Source organism: Salvelinus namaycush, chromosome 6 (assembly GCF_016432855.1).
Source record: "Salvelinus namaycush isolate Seneca chromosome 6, SaNama_1.0, whole genome shotgun sequence".
Classification (NCBI taxonomy): Eukaryota; Metazoa; Chordata; class Actinopteri; order Salmoniformes; family Salmonidae; genus Salvelinus; species Salvelinus namaycush.
The window spans coordinates 16,350,028-16,371,305 of record NC_052312.1 but is presented as its reverse complement, the minus strand read 5'-3'; the positions used below and the strand labels follow the sequence as shown (position 1 = coordinate 16,371,305).

General features: G+C 46.3%; 1 protein-coding gene across 1 annotated transcript in view; it reads left to right on the top strand.

The window, feature by feature from the left end:
• Positions 1 to 21,278, top strand: part of adgrl3.1 (adhesion G protein-coupled receptor L3.1) — a 211,465-nt gene that overhangs the window by 158,491 nt on the left and 31,696 nt on the right. Inside the window, exons 13-14 of the mRNA XM_038995240.1 lie at positions 13,698 to 13,907; positions 16,834 to 17,054. Coding sequence (XP_038851168.1) covers positions 13,698 to 13,907; positions 16,834 to 17,054 — 431 coding nt within the window. The remainder of the gene's footprint in view (positions 1 to 13,697; positions 13,908 to 16,833; positions 17,055 to 21,278) is intronic.

Below are 21,278 nucleotides of genomic sequence, written 5' to 3'. Positions count from 1 at the left end.
TCACTGCGATGCTTAAATCCAAGATAACTTTTCAATTGATGTTATTTCGTTACATTGACGCAAATATATTGCAACTCATTTTTTTTTTAAACTTTGACTTTTATTTGTTGCTGTCTCATTTCCCTGAGAGGTCTTCTCGTTCCTGAACTTCTACCCCTGCAGTTTCTGAGGGGGAACAAAGACTCATATGAAAGAAAGATTTAGCGAAAGGGTGCATTTTATTTTAAAAGCATGAATTTATATGTTGTGTCTTAGTGCTCTTTTACCTGGGAGAAAAGATCTGTGCGTTCTTTCTCTGCACTGTTGGGGGCTTCATTGTCCGCTTTAGTCTTCTGGGAAAACAACAGAAAGTGATGAGAAATACAGAGCTGTTTGACAGACACAGGAAAAGCGAGGAGGTAGAGAGGGATAAAGGGAGGAAACATATAATAGGAGAGATCTCCTCTTTTTTTTTCTCTCCCTCTTTCTCCCTCCCCTCTCTCTCGCTCTTTCCCTCTCTCTCTCCCTCCCTCCCCTCTCTCTCGTGCTCTCTCTCCCCTCTCTCTCCCTCCCTCTCACTCTCTCTCTCCCCTCTTTCTCTGTCTCTCTCCCTCCCTCCTCTCTCTTGCTCTTTCCCTCTCCCCCCCTCCCCTCTCTCTCGCGCTCTCTCTCCCCTCTTTCTCTCTCACTCCCTCTCACTCTCTCTCTCCCATCTTTCTCTCTCTCCCCCAAGGCAGTGAACCTTAGTCAGCAGGGAAGGATGACTCTATAATGTCTCTCCCAGTTTGCCCAAGGCCATGTAACCACAGACCTCCCCTCCACCCCAGCTCCCACCCCGCTCCAACCAGCCCCTCTGGTCCAAAGGGGGTCACCCCCAGTGAGGAGAAGTTACTGTTTGTCACTAAGCCGCTTGGCTTGGGGAAGCCAGTGTGCTCAAGCCTTGGTGTCAAACCGGGCCATGAATGCAGAGGGAAGCTGTGAATAAGCTAGTGACCTTAACAGAAAAAAAACTGGTGAAAAATAGGGCAAAATGGGAGTGAAAGAAGCACTTTGTCATATGATTCACTCACCTTTTGGAAACCCCAGGATGCTGGTGTTCATTCAGGGGGAAAGTGGAAAGTCGTTACACCCCAATTCCAAAATTGCTGCATTTTTCTACTCGAAAGACATTTTGGTTCTGAGGAAACGCAGGCATCCATTGACACACTGCCAAGGCATTCCAATCCGGAAGCGCTAATGAATGGTGAAGAAAGAGCACAAAAATGCCATAAATTGGAGTGACCATATTTTGTCTCCATGGTAACTAAACATTTCGCGCTGTTCTGTCTAGGCATTGTTATTACACATTACCCTCTGAGTGAGAGTTTACGGATTGGCATGCCGCAATTACCATCTTCACTTTGAGCGGGCAGAGGCCCGCTGTCGTCGTCGTCATCTGTATTCCGGCAGATAGACAGGGTGTTCCAGTTAGAAATGGCAATAATACTACTCTACTTTTAAGTTTGGGAAGTGTTTGGCCTTTTATGATAAGACGTTGTTTGATACGTTCAGTTGTTCATAAACAGCTTATTATTGTAGATATTACTTAGTCCTAGATAGAGATATTACTAAGTTGAGGTATAGTTAAAAGGCTGTAGTAGTTGGTTGAAGTGATGTCTCTACAACCTGTTTTCAACCAGAACTGTACCCGCTGGACATTTTGAAAGCTGACCAAATGCGAGTACATAACCTGTATTAGAAGCAGGAACTTGGTTATTTAATGATGAGCTTTTTCTTAATTCTATTAAGACAACATAGAGAACAGCTAATGTGGTGCCTTTCAACAGTAACTGCCCTCACCTCCTTCTTGATTGCACCACGTTGCCCAGTCTAACTTTCATGTTTGTATTTTACCTTTGAACTTAAAGCGTATGGGTGATTATCACGCTAGCTCAGTATTGTAGATATGTGTATCCAGAATCCCCGGACTCTGACTCTCTGAGGAATTCATTATGTAACTTTGATCTCTGCCAAAGGAGGGGGAAAAAAGATCCACCTTTGTCTATTGAAAAGGGTTATGGGCTTGTTGATTATCTGTGGACTTGCACTTATTAAAGTGTTGTACTGACTGAAGCATGGTCAACTTTTAAAAAGTCAACACAGTCCTGAAGGCCATCGACAGTGTGACTCACTATCATGTCCCAATAGGCAAAGGCACATATACTCACACCGTGTCTGTCAACGACAGGGAATGAGGTAGCTGCCATCCAAAACAATCAGGAAGGGATTAAGTGCCGTCACTTTCGTCTGTCTCACCTCTCAGGCCTTTTGTTCACCAACATGAGCTGTTCCTGCCGACGCAAACGACAGGGAATGAGGTAGCTGCCATCCAAACAATCGGGAAGGGATTAAGTGCCGTCACTTTCGTCTGTCTCACCTCTCAGGCCTTTTGTGCACCAACATGAGCTGTTCCTGCCGACGCACTGAAGTACACCCGTCGGCCGCGTAAACAAATGAAACTAAATGGCCCGTCACCAGATGTGTGTTAGTCAGAGATTATGTCGCTTTTGTGTCTCCAGGAAGATTGCGAGGGAGTTTCGAGTGAGGATGAGAGGGATTGCTTAAGCGGTCTGTCAAAGTACAGTATGATGTCTCCTCTAATCAGTCAACTCCAATTGCTCTCTCATCAAACATAGGAATGTATGTTAATAATAACGGATATTTTAAAGGGTTGTTTAAGTCTATTGATAAGCTCCTCTATCCAGCTGGAAGTTATTCAAAGAGAAAATGTGGTTGTTGTTTGAATGGTTTCCAACGGCTGTTGGGAATTGCTTCAACTTGTCCCAGCAGGTTGTCATTCCTGTAAATATCCAACATGATCTCTTTTAACCCTAAAAGTGCCAACGGGTCAATTTTGGCCTCAAGGGGTGATGCAGTACATGTCATTATTTCGATATCCTGTTTTTGATCCTGAAATGTTGGACTTTTTCAAGCAACTACTTACTGACAAAAAAAAACACAATTTCCTATGTTTTTTGTGTTTATATGGAAGAATAAAAAATGATCTCTTTTGTATACTAGTGGTGTGCGGCAAACATGACGACCTAACCAGCCTCTCACGCCATCGTGCACATGTTGAGTTTGTCTATCCCCACCAGACGGACACGCAGGTTGAAATATCAAAACTAACTCTGAACCAACTATATTCATTTGGGGAAAAGGTCGAAACATTCATGGACATTTAGCTAACTAGCTTGCTGTTGCTAACTAATTTGTCCTGGGATATATACATTGGGTTCTTATTTTACCTGAAGTGCACAATGTCCTTTTTTTATGCTGGATCTTTGTAGAATTTTGACCCATTTTGACCCACAAAATTGTGTGACACTCCACAGATAAAATGGTAAACTTAATTTGTTTCTTGTAATCTCTCCGCGTTCTTCTTCTTCCTCCTCTTCTCCTTCTTCTTCTTCGTCTCCTCTTCCTTTTTCCTTTTTCCTTCTACTCCATGGCGGTTGGCAACCAAGTGTGGACCTCATTCATCTTTCAATCACCCATGTGGGTATGTGCTCCTAAAAACCAATGAGGAGATGGGAGAGGTGTGACCTGCAGCGCATCAAGCGTCACAAATAGAACCAAGTTCTATTTTAGCGCCTGGCTACCCCAGATTCAAAGGCCCCTTTCATTTCTACAGAGTGATGTCATATTCATTCCAGTAATGCCATTTAAGCGGTTGATCAAACATGACACCAGTGTTACTAAAGGACCAACATTTGGAAAAGCCTGCTTTAGACTTGTTCAGTACCTTAATAGTCCAGACCCACCACCCAGCCAGCTACTCAAGGCATCAACAGTCTACTCTTCATCGAACCACCCTCCTTTGAATTTAAGCTTCTATTTCCAAGACAGCCCCGGGGTTGTGGAGGCACTGTTTAAATAGCAGCTACAACCCCCCAGCCGAGACTTAGAAAGATAGACCTGTTGTCCCTCCACATACAGGCCATTACTTAGGTAGTGAGCGTGTATGCCGGGATTGGGCTGGAGGTAATATCGAGCCACCTGTAAGTAGCACCATTCCCTAGGGACCACCGGGGTATAAATCAATGGTACCTCTCAATAGGATGATGGTGGGGGGGGGGGGGGGGTGGTAAACCCATACATCAGTGTCCTGGTGGGGTGTCTGAATTGGAAATGATGAAGATGCCGTGATACGTTCTAGGCTTTGGACAGTATATTTGGCACAGTCAATGTGTGCACAGTTCCTCACAATGTTAACTTAGAACCTATTATAACTTGTAACTTCCATCCATCCACCTATGTAGAGTAGCTTTCGAACCATCTAAATCTTGATGTGGCATGATAACCTGTTGTCGTCTCAGTGTCTTGATGTTCATAAAAAGAGGTCATCCATGTGCTTTTCTGTCTGTTTATTTAGGATAGGATGAACTTTAATGTCCCATGGGGGAAATCATCTCAGACACGTACCCTGGTTCGATCCTGGGCTGTATCCCAACCGGCCGTGATTGGGAGTCCCATAGGGCGGCGCACAATTGGCCCAGCGTCGTCCGGTTTAGGGTTTGGCTGGGGTAGGCCATCATTATATATAAGAATTTGTTCTTAACTGACTTCCCTAGTTAACTAAAGGTTAAATACTGCTGAATACAAAATTGAGACTGTACATTACACACTCAACTTAATACATACATTACCCATATCACCATACACTTCTCATACAGCCACATACATAATCCTTAGCATATTCCCTTATCTTGTCAGTGGCGTACTAACACAGCTCAGCTTTACTTGTTGCTGTTCAGGTATTTGATGGCCATGGGAGTGAAGGAGTGCTTATACCTGTTCAGCTTACATGTGGGGACCCTATAGCGTCTGCCTGAGTCGGAGGAGGAGGGACCCTATAGCGTCTGCCTGAGTCGGAGGAGGAGGGACCCTATAGCGTCTGCCTGAGTCGGAGGAGGAGGGACCCTATAGCGTCTGCCTGAGTCGGAGGAGGAGGGACCCTATAGCGTCTGCCTGAGTCGGAGGAGGAGGGACCCTATAGCGTCTGCCTGAGTCGGAGGAGGAGGGACCCTATAGCGTCTGCCCGAGTCGGAGGAGGAGGGACCCTATAGCGTCTGCCCGAGTCGGAGGAGGAGGAGGAGGGACCCTATAGCGTCTGCCCGAGTCGGAGGAGGAGGAGGGACCCTATAGCGTCTGCCCGAGTCGGAGGAGGAGGAGGGACCCTATAGCGTCTGCCCGAGTCGGAGGAGGAGGAGGGACCCTATAGCGTCTGCCCGAGTCGGAGGAGGAGGGACCCTATAGCGTCTGCCCGAGACAGAGGGACCCTATAGCGTCTGCCCGAGACAGAGGGCCCCTATAGCGTCTGCCCGAGACAGAGGGCCCCTATAGCGTCTGCCCGAGACAGAGGGCCCCTATAGCGTCTGCCCGAGACAGAGGGCCCCTATAGCGTCTGCCCGAGACAGAGGGCCCCTATAGCGTCTGCCCGAGACAGAGGGCCCCTATAGCGTCTGCCCGAGACAGAGGGCCCCTATAGCGTCTGCCCGAGACAGAGGGCCCCTATAGCGTCTGCCCGAGACAGAGGGCCCCTATAGCGTCTGCCCGAGACAGAGGGCCCCTATAGCGTCTGCCCGAGACAGAGGGACCCTATAGCGTCTGCCCGAGACAGAGGGACCCTATAGCGTCTGCCCGAGACAGAGGGACCCTATAGCGTCTGCCCGAGACAGAGGGACCCTATAGCGTCTGCCCGAGACAGAGGGACCCTATAGCGTCTGCCCGAGACAGAGGGACCCTATAGCGTCTGCCCGAGACAGAGGGACCCTATAGCGTCTGCCCGAGACAGAGGGACCCTATAGCGTCTGCCCGAGACAGAGGGACCCTATAGCGTCTGCCTGAGACAGAGGGACCCTATAGCGTCTGCCTGAGACAGAGGGACCCTATAGCGTCTGCCTGAGACAGAGGGACCCTATAGCGTCTGCCTGAGACAGAGGGACCCTATAGCGTCTGCCTGAGACAGAGGGACCCTATAGCGTCTGCCTGAGACAGAGGGACCCTATAGCGTCTGCCTGAGACAGAGGGACCCTGTAGCGTCTGCCTGAGACAGAGGGACCCTGTAGCGTCTGCCTGAGACAGAGGGACCCTGTAGCGTCTGCCTGAGACAGAGGGACCCTGTAGCGTCTGCCTGAGACAGAGGGACCCTGTAGCGTCTGCCTGAGACAGAGGGACCCTGTAGCGTCTGCCTGAGACAGAGGGACCCTGTAGCGTCTGCCTGAGACAGAGGGACCCTGTAGCGTCTGCCTGAGACAGAGGGACCCTGTAGCGTCTGCCTGAGACAGAGGGACCCTGTAGCGTCTGCCTGAGACAGAGGGACCCTGTAGCGTCTGCCTGAGACAGAGGGACCCTGTAGCGTCTGCCTGAGACAGAGGGACCCTGTAGCGTCTGCCTGAGACAGAGGGACCCTGTAGCGTCTGCCTGAGACAGAGGGACCCTGTAGCGTCTGCCTGAGACAGAGGGACCCTGTAGCGTCTGCCTGAGACAGAGGGACCCTGTAGCGTCTGCCTGAGACAGAGGGACCCTGTAGCGTCTGCCTGAGACAGAGGGACCCTGTAGCGTCTGCCTGAGACAGAGGGACCCTGTAGCGTCTGCCTGAGACAGAGGGACCCTGTAGCGTCTGCCTGAGACAGAGGGACCCTGTAGCGTCTGCCTGAGACAGAGGGACCCTGTAGCGTCTGCCTGAGACAGAGGGACCCTGTAGCGTCTGCCTGAGACAGAGGGACCCTGTAGCGTCTGCCTGAGACAGAGGGACCCTGTAGCGTCTGCCTGAGACAGAGGGACCCTGTAGCGTCTGCCTGAGACAGAGGGACCCTGTAGCGTCTGCCTGAGACAGAGGGACCCTGTAGCGTCTGCCTGAGACAGAGGGACCCTGTAGCGTCTGCCTGAGACAGAGGGACCCTGTAGCGTCTGCCTGAGACAGAGGGACCCTGTAGCGTCTGCCTGAGACAGAGGGACCCTGTAGCGTCTGCCTGAGACAGAGGGACCCTGTAGCGTCTGCCTGAGACAGAGGGACCCTGTAGCGTCTGCCTGAGACAGAGGGACCCTGTAGCGTCTGCCTGAGACAGAGGGACCCTGTAGCGTCTGCCTGAGACAGAGGGACCCTGTAGCGTCTGCCTGAGACAGAGGGACCCTGTAGCGTCTGCCTGAGACAGAGGGACCCTGTAGCGTCTGCCTGAGACAGAGGGACCCTGTAGCGTCTGCCTGAGACAGAGGGACCCTGTAGCGTCTGCCTGAGACAGAGGGACCCTGTAGCGTCTGCCTGAGACAGAGGGACCCTGTAGCGTCTGCCTGAGACAGAGGGACCCTGTAGCGTCTGCCTGAGACAGAGGGACCCTGTAGCGTCTGCCTGAGTCGGAGGAGGAGGAGGAGGGACCCTGTAGCGTCTGCCTGAGTCGGAGGAGGGACCCTGTAGCGTCTGCCTGAGTCGGAGGAGGGACATGGGAGGGGTCTGAAATAATAATCTGGGGGGATGTTGCCTCACACCCATGACCTTCATGGCAGTTTTTATCAGGCGGGCAAATTGGGATTTCAGTTGGACTGATAACTTGGCAAACCAGACTGTGATGCCATATCTCAGGATGCTCTCTATGACTGCATAGTAGAACAGGAGTCTACGTAGGAAATAGAGGCGTTGTAGTCAGCAGCAGACACTCTCCACTTCCATCTTCCAGCTCACCACATTGTCCACATCTACACCCAGGTAATTATACGCACTAACCTGTGCTATGTTGGGATTGTGGACAGGCACATGGTCACCGACAGATTTGGGGTCAAACGCCATCTCATCCTATAAGGAAAAAATGACGTTGGATAGATCCACGTCCCGACTGCTATCTGGACGCATTCCACTTTAGGAGGCCGCATACATAGTCTACTGCCGGCATTATATCATGGTTATTGTCGCTGAAGACATTGTACGTTTCTATTAGGCACATGCACTGAATGGAAACGTCAAGGTCTCCTCCTGGCCCTTTAAACCTGATGAATGGTCCGAGATCCCTGATTCATGTGCCCTCTTTGCTACCCTCTCTTCGTCCCGTACAGCTCGTAAATCCTTGCCGATACGTGAAAGCGCCGCGCGACACCCCTCAGTAGGGCTACTGATACCCTTACTACAACATTTGCCCTGCCCCACCATATTTTATGACTGAAGCATGCTATCTCTCGCTCTCTCTCTCTCTCTGTGTCATCCAGGCAGATTTATGAATTTTAATTGGATTGTCGTCATGCTGCGAACGGTTCTTTGTGGAATATCAAGGAAGGAAACTTATCTCCTCTCTCCCATTGGCCCACATGATCTTGACACATCCAGAGCCCAGTGGAGGAACACCTGTTAGGATGAAGGATCTCAACGGCGATTCATTTGTTATAGTTTGATATCTGATTGGATGGACTTGATTGGAGGTGTCAGGGCATGCTGTTGACATGTACACTGAGTGTACAACACATTAGAAACACCTGCTCTTTCCAAGACATTATTGATGTCACTTGTTAAATCCAGTTCAATCAGTGTAGATGAAGGGGAGGAGACGGGCTAAAGAAGGATTTTTAATCCTTGAGACAATTGAGACATCGATTGGGTATGTGTGCCATTCCTGGTTTGATTGTGTCAAGAACTGCAATGCTGCTGGGTTATTTACGCTCAACAGTTTCCCATGTGTATCAAGAATGGTCCACCACCCAACGGACATCCAGCTAATTTGACAACAACTGTGGGAAGCATTGGAGTCAACATGAGCCAGCATCCCTGTGGAACGCTTTCGACACCTTGTAGAGTCCACGCCCCGACGAATTGAGGCGGTTCTGAGGGCAAAAAGGGGTGCAACTCAATAATAAGGAAGGTGTTCTTAGTGTTTTGTCCACTGTCTGATTTCCTGGTAACAGCAGGCCATATGTTGTGCCTCGCAGTAACAGATCAGGGGCAAACCCAATCTCCCCAGGCATCTGTCTGGAATGAAAAATATGTGTGTTCAAGAAATAAAAAAGTGACGGGAGAGATTGGAAGAGAAATCGAATGTGCACAAGGCGCGTACCGCCCTAGTAAGTAACATATCCACTGGTATGACTCGGTGGCCACCCACGACACAAAGAGAATTTTGGAGCGAGTTAGTCCGCTGCTTTGGGGACCCCGTGCCCCTTCCCGCCGCGGACGCCTGTTAAAGGAGAGGAGCATTGAGGTTGAGCTACCGTGGCTCTGTGACAGTAGTGTGCGACAGCCAGCTGTCATCCCGGGCGAGACCCCAGAAAAGGTCCTTCATCGTAGGGATGAAGTCGAGGCCGGTGGCGCCTTAGCGATCATCCACCCTTCCAGAACAATGAGATGTCACTGCAGTAGATCCATCACACAGGTGGGGCTGCATCCTACCCCTCCCTCTCCTTTTGACCCAGCACCCCCTCTCCATATCGAGGCAGAGATTGTGATGGATAGAGATTGAAGCCATGGCACAGCTCGCTAGCTCAACCCACCCTAGGCCCCCTTTTCCAAACAATCTGCATCTGCCACCATCCAGCGCATGAGATGCCTTTGTAGCAAAGGGGGACCACACACACACACACACACACACACACACAGCTCCACCCCCCCTGATGTATACACTACGGCTCATCAGGCATGAGAATCAAGAGGCTCAGGGTAGCGGGTCGACTGTTATTGTACAGCAGCCCCTTAATGATCAGCATCTGTTCTCTTCTCTCTCCCCGCTAGCGTTAGCCCGTGCTCCGCGCACCCGTTAAACAGGCCTTTTGTGTGTCGTTTCCTACCAAGATCCCCTTGCTGCAAAAAATCCCCCCTGGTTGCTCTAGCCTTTCACCCCGCCCCCTGTGGAGAATCATACTGCTGACTCGGGTGGAAGTTTGATTTAAAGGCAGTGCTCGTTTGTGTGAAAAGATACACTGTGTGTTTTCTGTAAGAAAACAGTGAGGAGCGCATCCTCTATTTGCGACTCACTGATATTGTCCTTGAGGAATATTGTGTAAGCCTTTGGAATTGCACATACACACACACAAACACACATGTTTCTAGTGATTGAATACCTGCTCTGCAAAACGTACATCCTCAGGAAACACTGCAAGTAAATAAAATGTGCAATCATGTTCATCACAGCTAAAGGCTATGGAGAAGAATAGCGGTCTGTTTCAATTCCTATTGTGTTACCTCTGTGATCCTCATTACTACTCATGCGTAGTCGAGTCCGGAAACGTCGAGCCCAGCAGGGACAGCAGTCAGTTTGACGGCAGATACCACGGATACCAGTTTTCTTTTAAGTATTTTTGAACAAAGCCTTAAAGTTAATGCTTACTGGTGGGAGAATTGAAGAGAATTCTGTGGGGAAATGAGGAGTGTCTGAAGCTGACCAGTGTTTGGTTGGCAGTAAATATGTTATGTTAATAAATCACGATGTCTCGGATGCTTAATTGCCTGGTTTTCTAGATATAAGAGACTTAGTTTCTTGGGAACGCATCACTTTTTCACCTTTATCTTGAATATATTTTAGGTGTGTGTCGTGGAGATTTATGATGACTAGAGACAAATGGTGTAGGGTGAAGTTTCCCATAGATGCTGATCTTGGGTGAGTTTTGCATTTCCCCCAACTAATGGTTAGGATTGGGGGAGAGGAAGCTAGCTGATCCTAGATCAGCCCCCCCCCCCCAGAGCAGATGGTTTTCAAGATCCATGTGTGTATTTGGTTGGTACTTGAGTTGCCAACTATCCACAGCATTCCTTAAATAATAACAACGGTAATAACCAATATAATTTGGACGATTTCCTCATCTAAATGTGCTGACTAAGCAGAACATGGGCATTGCATCTTAATGAAACAAGGGTCTGCGTGGTATTGATTAGGCCATAATTGATTGATGAGGGCAAAAACGGTGCCAGAAGGGAATTGTATGGTAATCACGAAGCACTGCATGCTTTTGGACAGTGTGTTTATATCAATTGCTGTGTCTTCTGTGTGTGGATGTTATCCTTATGAGGTTGTAAGCACAAATCTCTACGCACATGTTTTTGGGGGGTTTTTTTTGGTCCCTTTCTGGAAATGTGTCTTGCATCTCATCTCAAATAGCACAGCATGACTATATACAGTATACAGTGCATTCTGAAAGTATTCAGACCCCTTGACTTTTTCCTCATTTTGTTTTACGTTACAGCCTTATTCTAAAATGTCTGAAATAGTTTTTTTCCCTCATCAATCTACAGACAATACCCCATCATGACAAAGTAAAAACAGGTTTTAATTTTTTTTTTCAAATGTATAAAATAAAAAACTGAAATATGACATTTACATAGGTATTCAGACCTTTTACTCAGTACTTTGTTGAAGCACCTTTGGCAGCGAATACATCCTCGAGTCTTCTTGAGTGACGCTACAAGCTTGGCACACCTGTATTTGGGGAGTTTCCCCCATTCTTCTCTGCAGATCCTCTCAAGCTCTGTCAGGTTGGATGGGGAGTATCACTGCACAGCTATTTTCAGGTCTTTCCAGAGATGTTCGATCGGGTTCAAGTCTGGGCTCTTCAGAGACTTGTCCCGAAGCCACTCCTGCCTTGTCTTGGCTATGTGCTTAGGATTGTTGTCCTGTTGGAAGGTGAACCTTCGCCACAGGCTGAGGTCCTGAGCGCTCTGGAGCAAGTTTCCATCAAGGATCTCTCTGTACTTTGCTCCGATCATCTTTCCCTCGATCCTGACTAGTCTCCCAGTCCCTGCCACTGAAAAACATCCCCACGGCATGATGCTGCCAACACCATGCTTCACCGTAGGGATGGTGCAAGTTTTCCTCCAGATCTGACGCTTGGCATTCACACCAAATAGTTCATTCTTGGTTTCGTCAAACCAGAAAATCTTGTTTCTGATGGTGTGAGTCCTCTACCATAAAGGCCTGATTGGTGGAGTGCTGCAGAGATGGGAGAACCTTCCAGAAGGACAACCATCTCCACAGAGGAACTCTGGAGCTCTGTCAGAGTGACCATCGGGTTCTTGGTCACCTCGCTGACCAAGGCCCTTCTCCCCCGATTGCTCAATTTGGCCGGACGGCCAGCTCTAGGAAGAGTTTTTGTTGTTCCAAACTTCTTCCATTTAAGAATGATGGAGGCCACTGTGTTCTTGGGGACCTTCAATACTGCAGACATGTTTTGGTACCCTTCCCCAGATCTGTGCCTCGACAGAATCCTGTCTCTGAGCTTCCTTTGACCTCATGGCTTGGTTTTTGCTCTCTCATGCATTGCGGGACCTTATATAGACAGGTGTGTGCCTTTCCAAATCATGTCCAATCAATTGAATTTACCATAAGTGGACTCCAGTCAAGTTGTAGAAACATCTCCAGGATGATCAATGGAAGCAGGATACACCTGAGCTCAATTTCGAGTCTCATAGTAAAGTGTGAATACTTATGTAAATAAGGTATTTCTGTTTTTTTATTTGTAATACATTTGCAAAAATGTCGAAACCTGTTTTCTCTTTGCTATTTTGGGGTATTGTGTGTCGATTGATGCGAAAAACATTGAAATCTGTAACGGAACAAAATGTGGAAAAATTCAAGGGGTCTGAATACTTTCCGAATGCACTATATGTAGTACAATATACATAGTCGGATCACATATGGTCTACAGGTTTACAGTTGTGATCGTGTACCAATATGAATGTATTTGAGAGGGCATGGTAAATGGAACATGTGACACTGAAAGAATTGCCATTTCAGAATGTGTTACTTTTTTGCGGTTCATTTAAGTAGTCCTTTACACTGACTTATAGTTTACTGTAAATTCCCTTTGATTGTTGCTGTTGCGGCATAGTGCCTGCTTATTTCCTGTAAATACAGGTATCTGCCATCAGAAGGGTGCTTTTTTTTTTTATTGCTGGGCAATTTATCCGTTAAAAAAAGCATTGACTAAAAGCAGTGATGACATTGATTGACTGTAGTGCGGTTGAATATATTACCCATAGTGCCTTTCACAGCCACCTGTGACCCTTTCTATGACGTGACTCATTTTGTTACCTTGCCAAATAACCTTGGTGACACATTTTCATGCCATTTCCACATCACCACCTGTGACAGCTAGGTCATTTCCTGAAGAGGTTGAGGGGTAGCCCTACCAAACAGCAGTTTCATCTAGTTTTGAGTGTATTAGTGAATATACCATATCAAATTTGATTTGTCACATGCACCGAATACAACAAGTGTATAGCATACTGTGAAATGCTTACTTACAAGCCCTTAACCAATAATGCAGTTCAAGAAATAGAGTTAGTCAAATGTTTTCTAAATAAACTAAAGTAATGAATAAATTAAAGTTATACAATTTAAAAAAAATAACGAGGCTATAGACAGGTTATGAGTGATTCTATCTGCCAGTACTAACTAAAACAGATTGGAATTATATTGTGATCTGAATAGTCATTTTGGCCAGTGATTTCTTGATTCAATATAGTATCGTTAGAATGTTGCAACACAAATACCCTAAAGAATGATAAGAAATTACAGTAATCTCATCTAATGCATTTCCTTGATAATAACGAGTACCACAATGGAAATACGTCAGTGGACTTTATTGTGCCTTGGTCATTTTAATGCATCTATTGTGGTACTTAAGTGGTTGAGGCAACTCTATATGTATTTTAAATATGTCTAATAAAATACTTTAATTAATTTTATTTTTTTACCCTTTCCCAGAATACTGACCCAGTCCATGACCTGCTGTTGGATGTGATCACATGGGTTGGCATTCTGCTCTCCCTGGTCTGCCTGCTCATCAGCCTGTTCACCTTCTGCTTCTTCCGGGGCCTCCAGAGCGACCGCAACACCATCCACAAGAACCTCTGCATCAGCCTCTTCATTGCAGAGTCCCTCTTCCTGGTGGGGATCAACCGAGCTGACCAACCGGTAAGAACACTCCTAAGCCGGACAGATGATGCTCAAAAAACACAGCCGACTCAATCTATTTTCAATGGCAGCAGTGTGTTAGTGGAGGGTCTAGGGTGGTGTTGCTCTGTTTGTCTGAACATTTGGGGAGGTTTCTACTTGTGATAGACTCCACCACACACCTGCATCAAGCATGTCTCATGCGTTTTGGTATTTAAGCCCCCGAAGGTCCCAGTGGTTGACAGAGGGAGGCGTGTCAGGGGGCTTCATCTCAGTAGTCTAAAGTTGCTCCCTTGTCTTGTCTTCTTTATATGCTCTATTCTGAACATGCAGGATAGGTGACTCCAACAAAGTCTATTTGGGATCTGTCACCTGTCTACCAAATCAGTTCTGATCAGGGAAAGGAGGCGAGGAGAGGGAGCCACGTTTGACTATTGAAATGCATCCAGGGTGTCAGCTCTCTAGTGCTTGAAGGGCCAAAGTGCCCACATGTTTTCATTTCAACCTGGCGTTTGATTCATTAGTGTTACTGATTGGCCAGAGAGGTTTCACACCTGGTTCCTCAGGTCTAAATTAGACATGCTTCTGTGCTCTGTGTATTAGTGCAATTGCCTATTATACAACTAGTAAGTCACTACGGTAACCAGGACTTCAATAGAGTTGGTCCACTGGTAACGGCTAGATAGTTAACCATATAACCAGTTTCATTCCTTATGTTTAACTTTTGCTTCCAAGTTATTCTGTTCACACAACAACCCTGGTAAGACTCTCGAAATGATAGTAGAAAACCAGCATAAGCTGAGACAGGAATTGAGGAAATCCGTCAGCTTTTGACCTTAACCCTTATGAACTGTTTTGCTCACATCTTCCTATTGCAGTTAAATATTTCAAAAGCATGTCGGATACTTAAGCATTCAGCGTGCGCTTCACCGTGGCTCTCTCATCTCTTGAGGGCCAGTTCCACTCGAGAAAGCAATTCAGTAGTCTGAGCAGAACATTAAGGTTTGAGTGTACCTCGATGTACTTCCTAGGGCATCTGTGTATTTTGAAGGGTGAACCGCTCAAGTACAATGGATCTGTAGATGCTATATCATATTTGTGCTAGTCAACATTAGCAAGGATTCCTGGTTCATGGGAAATTGTCTGCTATCATAATTTAAAGAAGTGAAGGATGCAGAGAGTTGAATGTATCTGTTTCCTCTAGAGTTTAAAACAAATATAATTACCCCTTAGTCTGTTCCGATTCGAATGCCTCAACTGAACATGAGAACATGAGGACTTTGAAGCTGTAAGTATCCATGGTTATGTGTGTGTGTGTGTGTGTGTGTGTGTGTGTGTGTGTGTGTGTGTGTGTGTGTGTGTGTGTGTGTGTGTGTGTGTGTGTGTGTGTGTGTGCCACTCATAACAATGTTGTTCATCAATTTATTGGAATGTAATGTTTATAATGTATTGATCGTATAGGTCAGTCACGTGTATAAAGGAGAGAAATAAAAATGTGCTCAGCGAACAAACATCTTTCATGTATCTTTTCAACTAGCAATGATAATCAACACCATGGGATACCTTTGCTAGTCAACCCTGACATTTGCACTAATCTAGACCTTTCTAAGCCTCTCCCCTCAGTCCCCCTGGTTCCCCCCCTGGTTCTCCCCCTGATTCTCTCGGTCCCCCTGGTTCTCCCCCTGGTTCTCTCAGTTCTCCCCAGTCCCCCTGGTTCTCCCCCTGATTCTCTCGGTCCCCCTGGTTCTCTCGGTTCTCCACAGTCCCCCTGGTTCTCTCTCTGGTTCTCTCCAGTTCCACCCTGTTACTTCACCTGACACAGCTCAAGCTCCAATGTTTCTATCAAAGAACCACACGCACCCTCACCCCAGCCTCCCCTTTCCACCCTTCACCACCCCCCACTGCAATAGCCCTCCCGTCGTGGAGCAGTAGACTGATCTCTAAATGCTGTGGGTAATCTGGATTAGGCGATCAATATGTCAACCCCCCCCCCACCCGCTTTTATTGGCCGCCGCTGGATTGTCACTTAGAGAGCTGAGCTGACCTGCTAGAGCTCTGCACTAAGGACACCGTCATTATCAACAGGGTGCGGGGGGGGGGGGGGGGGGTGAGAGAAGTTGTTTGAGGTTCTCACTTTGTGTTAATGAATGAAAGTGTGTGTGTGTGTGTGTGTGTGTGTGTGTGTGTGTGTGTGTGTGTGTGTGTGTGTGTGTGTGTGTGTGTGTGTGTGTGTGTGTGTGTGTGTGTGTGTGTGTGTGTGAGTGTGTGTGAGTGAGTGAGTGAGTGAGTGAGTGAGTGAGTGAGTGAGTGAGTGAGTGAGTGAGTGAGTGAGTGAGTGAGTGAGTGAGTGAGTGAGTGAGTGAGTGAGTGAGTGAGTGAGTGAGTGAGTGAGTGAGTGAGTGAGTGAGTGTGTGAGTGTGTGAGTGTGTGAGTGAGTGAGAGAGTGTGTGTGAGAGCTGTAGTTTCCAAGGTATGGAATGTTGCACAATTAGAACAGTGGCAGACACACACACACACACACACACACTTGCTGTCATAAATGTGAACCCTAGAGTATGGATGACAAAGCAACATGTATATTATCTTAGAGTTTTCAGACTGTGCTTTTGCCCTCTACTCATAAGATGTGATGGTTTTGATTCAGTGGGCAGTTTTAAAGATCACTCTCTCCTGAATTGCATTGATGGCCACTGGTCCTGACAGTCATTTAATTGAACCAATTTCAATGACCGCTGAACAAAGGACCCCGGGTATGACCAATTGCTTCAATAATCTGATCAATTACAGTCGTTATAAGTAGTGTGTGTCTGTGTGTGTGTGCGTGCGTGCGCGTGCGCGTTTGCATGTGTGCGTTCTGCATATTGTTTTTGCTCTGCTGTGTCTAAGCCAAACTCATTCAGGTTTTGAACTTGACCTTTGACCTGTACCTTGTCACCTTTCCCCTCAGATTGCCTGTGCTGTATTCGCTGCCCTGCTCCACTTCTTCTTCCTGGCGGCCTTCACCTGGATGTTCCTGGAAGGCGTGCAGCTCTACATTATGCTGGTGGAGGTGTTCGAGAGCGAGCACTCGCGCAAACGCTACTTTTACCTGGTGGGTTACGGCGTGCCAGCACTCATCGTGGCCGTGTCGGCCGCCGTGGACTACCGGAGCTACGGCACGGACCGAGTGTGAGTATTTACCGGAAATGGAACCACGGCTTTAGAACCATACCATTAGAACGTTGACCGTAACAACCTCGTTATTTAAACCATGCCCACCATTAACCCATTCATTGCTACGGTGTACATTCTAAAGCAGTGTTGCTCAAACCTCTCCTCAAGCACTTCCTTTATTCGATATTTTCCAGTACTGGCTTCAAATGGGGTTGCAATTGAACAAATGTGTGAAACGTCAGGGTGGTCCTAAGGACGAGTTTGGGAAGCACTTCTCGACAATCTGTAACTGGGGAAACTTTAACGTTTTAACTTATTGTAGTCAACGTATTGAAATAATGGCTCGTTCCAACATGTTGTCGTCCATGCGACCAGCACCTTCTGATGGCACACAATACCAGGCTGTCGGCCATATCTGAACTATTCCAATATGGTTGTGATATGTTCACTATGGCTGTTGTGTAGGCAGGGTGGTCCACTGCTGTTCGTGTTTATTAGTTTACCGGCTGTCTAGACGTAGTGACGTTCTGCTGTGCCGTTCTGTTTGGTTTTTGAGAGCATGGTGGAAGTTCTTCTGCAGTTCTAAATCAGGGTCTGTATTCATAAGCGTCTCATATTAGCAGTTCTGATCTAGGATCAGGTGCCCTCCCTCTCCATGCAAAACTGATCCTAGATCAGCACTCTGGCCCAGATGACCCCATGATAGAGGCGTTTCCTGAACACCTGACCTGAACGAGAAACATCTGGTAGACTAAAGCAAGGGCACGTAGGAGTTTTTCTTCTGACCAGGAACAACTATCTTGACACTAAATGTGGTTTATTTCCAAATGTATTTGTTCAGGTTAATTCACACAACCGCACTGAATCAGCTGACTAATTTCATTGAATAAAAACAGTTTGCGGTGGTCGTTATAATTGCAATGACTGCTGCAATAACTAATGCTCCTCATCACTCCTGAGCGATTATTCTAACGCAGAACTTCTGCTGACGTGACAAAATGTCTAACAGTGGCAAATGCAAGCCATGGCTGTGTGAATGTCAAGCCATTGTGGTTAGCGTCTTCAGCATTTACATAACTCCTGTATAACTGAGCAATAGGTGGAGAGATGAAGCACTAGACGTAGCCGGAGCGAGAAAGGGAGACGTCGGGAAAGTAATTGTCATACGTTCTTATGTTTCCCCGCTGAAGATACTGGAGAAATGATTTGATTTGCTCTCGCACTTCTCTCTGAAACATAAACCAGCGATCCTAAAAATGACACAGAGCAGAAGTAGAGAGAAACTGTTCCTCTCTCACTAAATTTGTAGCCAATCTGGGAAAAAAATACAAAAAACAGCATCAGCAGTTGTCACAAAATGTTTATCGTACATGTCACTGTAGGAACGTTAGTGGTCTAATAATCGGTGATAATTGGTGACTTCATTGTATCATTAATTTGCCTACTGTTTCAAATTAATAATGTTGTATAAGGGCACCATTAATCATTTTAATTCAAAGAGAACAATTAACTTGAAACTCTAGTTTAGCCTTCGTTCATCAAGTCTCATATCAACAATCTTAAAGGATACATAAGGTCTTTAATTGTATTAGAGCCAGCATTTGTCAAAGCAAGAGAGAACCACATTTAATAAAGATAGGATTTATTGTTACGCCAGAGAAACACACAACGAAAAGAAACAAAGACTACGATTGATCTATTAAGATTATAATTTTGCAATGCCGAATATTCAAGAAGGAAACACAGAGAATGTAATTTACCGAGTCAATGGTCAGATTCCTCTCTCTGTCTTTCTCATCGACCTGCGTCGGTACCGTCTATTGGCGCAGCCAGCTTTGTGTTGGACACAAGCTATGAAGATGTCCAAGAACCCACTCTTGTGGGCCATTCGTTCTTCAGCAAAGTCTGTCCATTGTTCTTAATTCCTGGTAAGTGTTCCATCTCCGATTCTTCGTGAGGAGACGTTTGTCTGAGTTCAGAGGCCGTTTCCTAGAGTTCTGTACCAGTCCAAGACTGACAATTCTTTGTCATGCCTACTTTCCTCTCTCCCTCCTGCAAGACAAGTCTCTTTCTCCTCCAAATCGATTCAATTCTCCATTCGTTTCCAACTGAATTTCCAACTGCCAGAGGGCAGTTTTTATTAGGGTGGGTATGACTCTTTATCCGATGGCCTCAGACATCAAGGGTGATGGGGAGTTCCCCATCCCGCTTTGAGTCAGAGTGACTTGTAAATAAGACATCATTACAAAAAAGACTATTAGGCTCTTATTGTACATATGAAATTGTTTCCAAAGTGTTTGTCTTACATTCTAGAACACAATGATACCAGATATGTAATATGTACTAACGTGTATTTAGAAGATACTAAATATTGCAATTGCAGAGTAGATATACAAAAGTACACAATTATTAACAATACCTTCACGTAATATGTCGTTATTTAAGAGTAGGGATAAAGGTCTATACTTTATTGTTTGCCTGTGTTACAGAAGAGTTGGGCCTTTTCCCGCCCAACATCATGGGGAAACCTTTGATAGACACACCACATGACCTTGGTTGTGTCTCCTGAGAGGTCAGAGTTCAACCTTTTCCTTCGAGCTGGTGTGACTGGTCAGCTATCTCCTAAGAGCAGGAAGTAATGCTGTGAGTCAGTTCCTAAAGGTTTTGCCTGTTGGGCAAAGATGGTCTGTGGGGGTGAACATGGAGAGTCACGCCATGGGAATGTGATCCTGTGACCCCCTAGAGTAACAACATATACACTACCATTCAAAAGTTTGGGGCCACTTAGAAATGTATTTGTTTTCGAAAGAAAAGCAAAAAAAAATTGTCCATTTAAAATAACATAAAATTGATCAGAAATAGAGTGTAGACATTGTTAATGTTGTAAATGACTATTGTAGGTGGAAATATGGATTATATATGGAATATCTACATAGGTGTTCAGAGGCCCATTATCAGCAACCATCACTCCTGTGTTCCAATGGCACGTTGTGTTAGCTAATCCAAGGTTATCATTTTAAAAGGCTAATTGATCATTAGAAAACCCTTTTGCAATTATGTTAGCACAGCTGAAAACTGTTCTGACTAAAGAAGCAATAAAACTGGCCTTCTTTAGACTAGTTGAGCATCTGGAGCATCAGCATTTGTGGGTTCGATTACATGCTCAAAATGGCGAGAAACAATGGGCTTTCTTCTGAAACTCGTCAGTCTATTCTGAGAAATGAGAAGGCTATTGCATGCGAGAAATTGTTAAGAAACTGAAGATCTCATACAACGCTGTGTACTACTCCCTTCACAGAACAGCGCAAACTGGCTCTAACCAGAATAGAAAGAGGAGTGGGAGGCCCTGGTGAACAACTGAGCAAGAGGACAAATAGATTAGAGTGTCTAGTTTGAGAAACAGACGCCTCACAAGTCCTCAACTGGGAGCTTCATTAAATAGTACCCGCAAAACACCAATCTCTATGTCAACAGTGAAGAGGCGACTCCGGGATGCTAGAGCGTTGGACTAGTAACCCGAAAGGTTGCAAGATCGAATCCCCGAGCTGACAAGGTAAAAAAAATATGTCGTTCTGCTCCTGAACAAGGCAGTTAACCCACTGTTCCTAGGCCGTCATTGAAAAGAAGAATTCGTTCTTAACTGACCTAGTTAAATAAAGGTAAAATTAAAGCCAATCCAACTTGTGGGAGGTGCTTCAGGAAGCATGGGGTGAAATCTCAACAAATTTCCTTAACAAATTGACAACTAGAATGCCAAAGTTCTGCAAGGCTGTAATTTCTACAAATGGAGGATTTGTAGACACAATTATTATTTCAATTAAGAATCATTATTTCTAACTTTGTCAACATCTTGACTATATTTCCTATTCATTTTGCAACTCATTTCATGTATGTTTTCATGGAAAACAATGACATTTCTAAGTGACCCCAAACTTTTGAATGGTAGTGTATACATACACACACACACACACTAGACATTTGTGTGTAGCAGGAGCCACATTTCTTGGTGATGGATTGAGACGATAGCTGCCACTGCCTGCCGCCACAGCACCATGTGAATAATTAAATTCTAGCCACCGGTGGAACAATTATACGCAGCCGTGAGAGATGGGGGGACGGGACAGGGCGTGACATGCTCAGCTAGAGATGGTGGGGTTTGGGCATCACACAGCTCAATATTCCACCTAGAATCGGAATAGAACCATTTGAGCAATAAAAACATGACCATTGGTTGTCCTG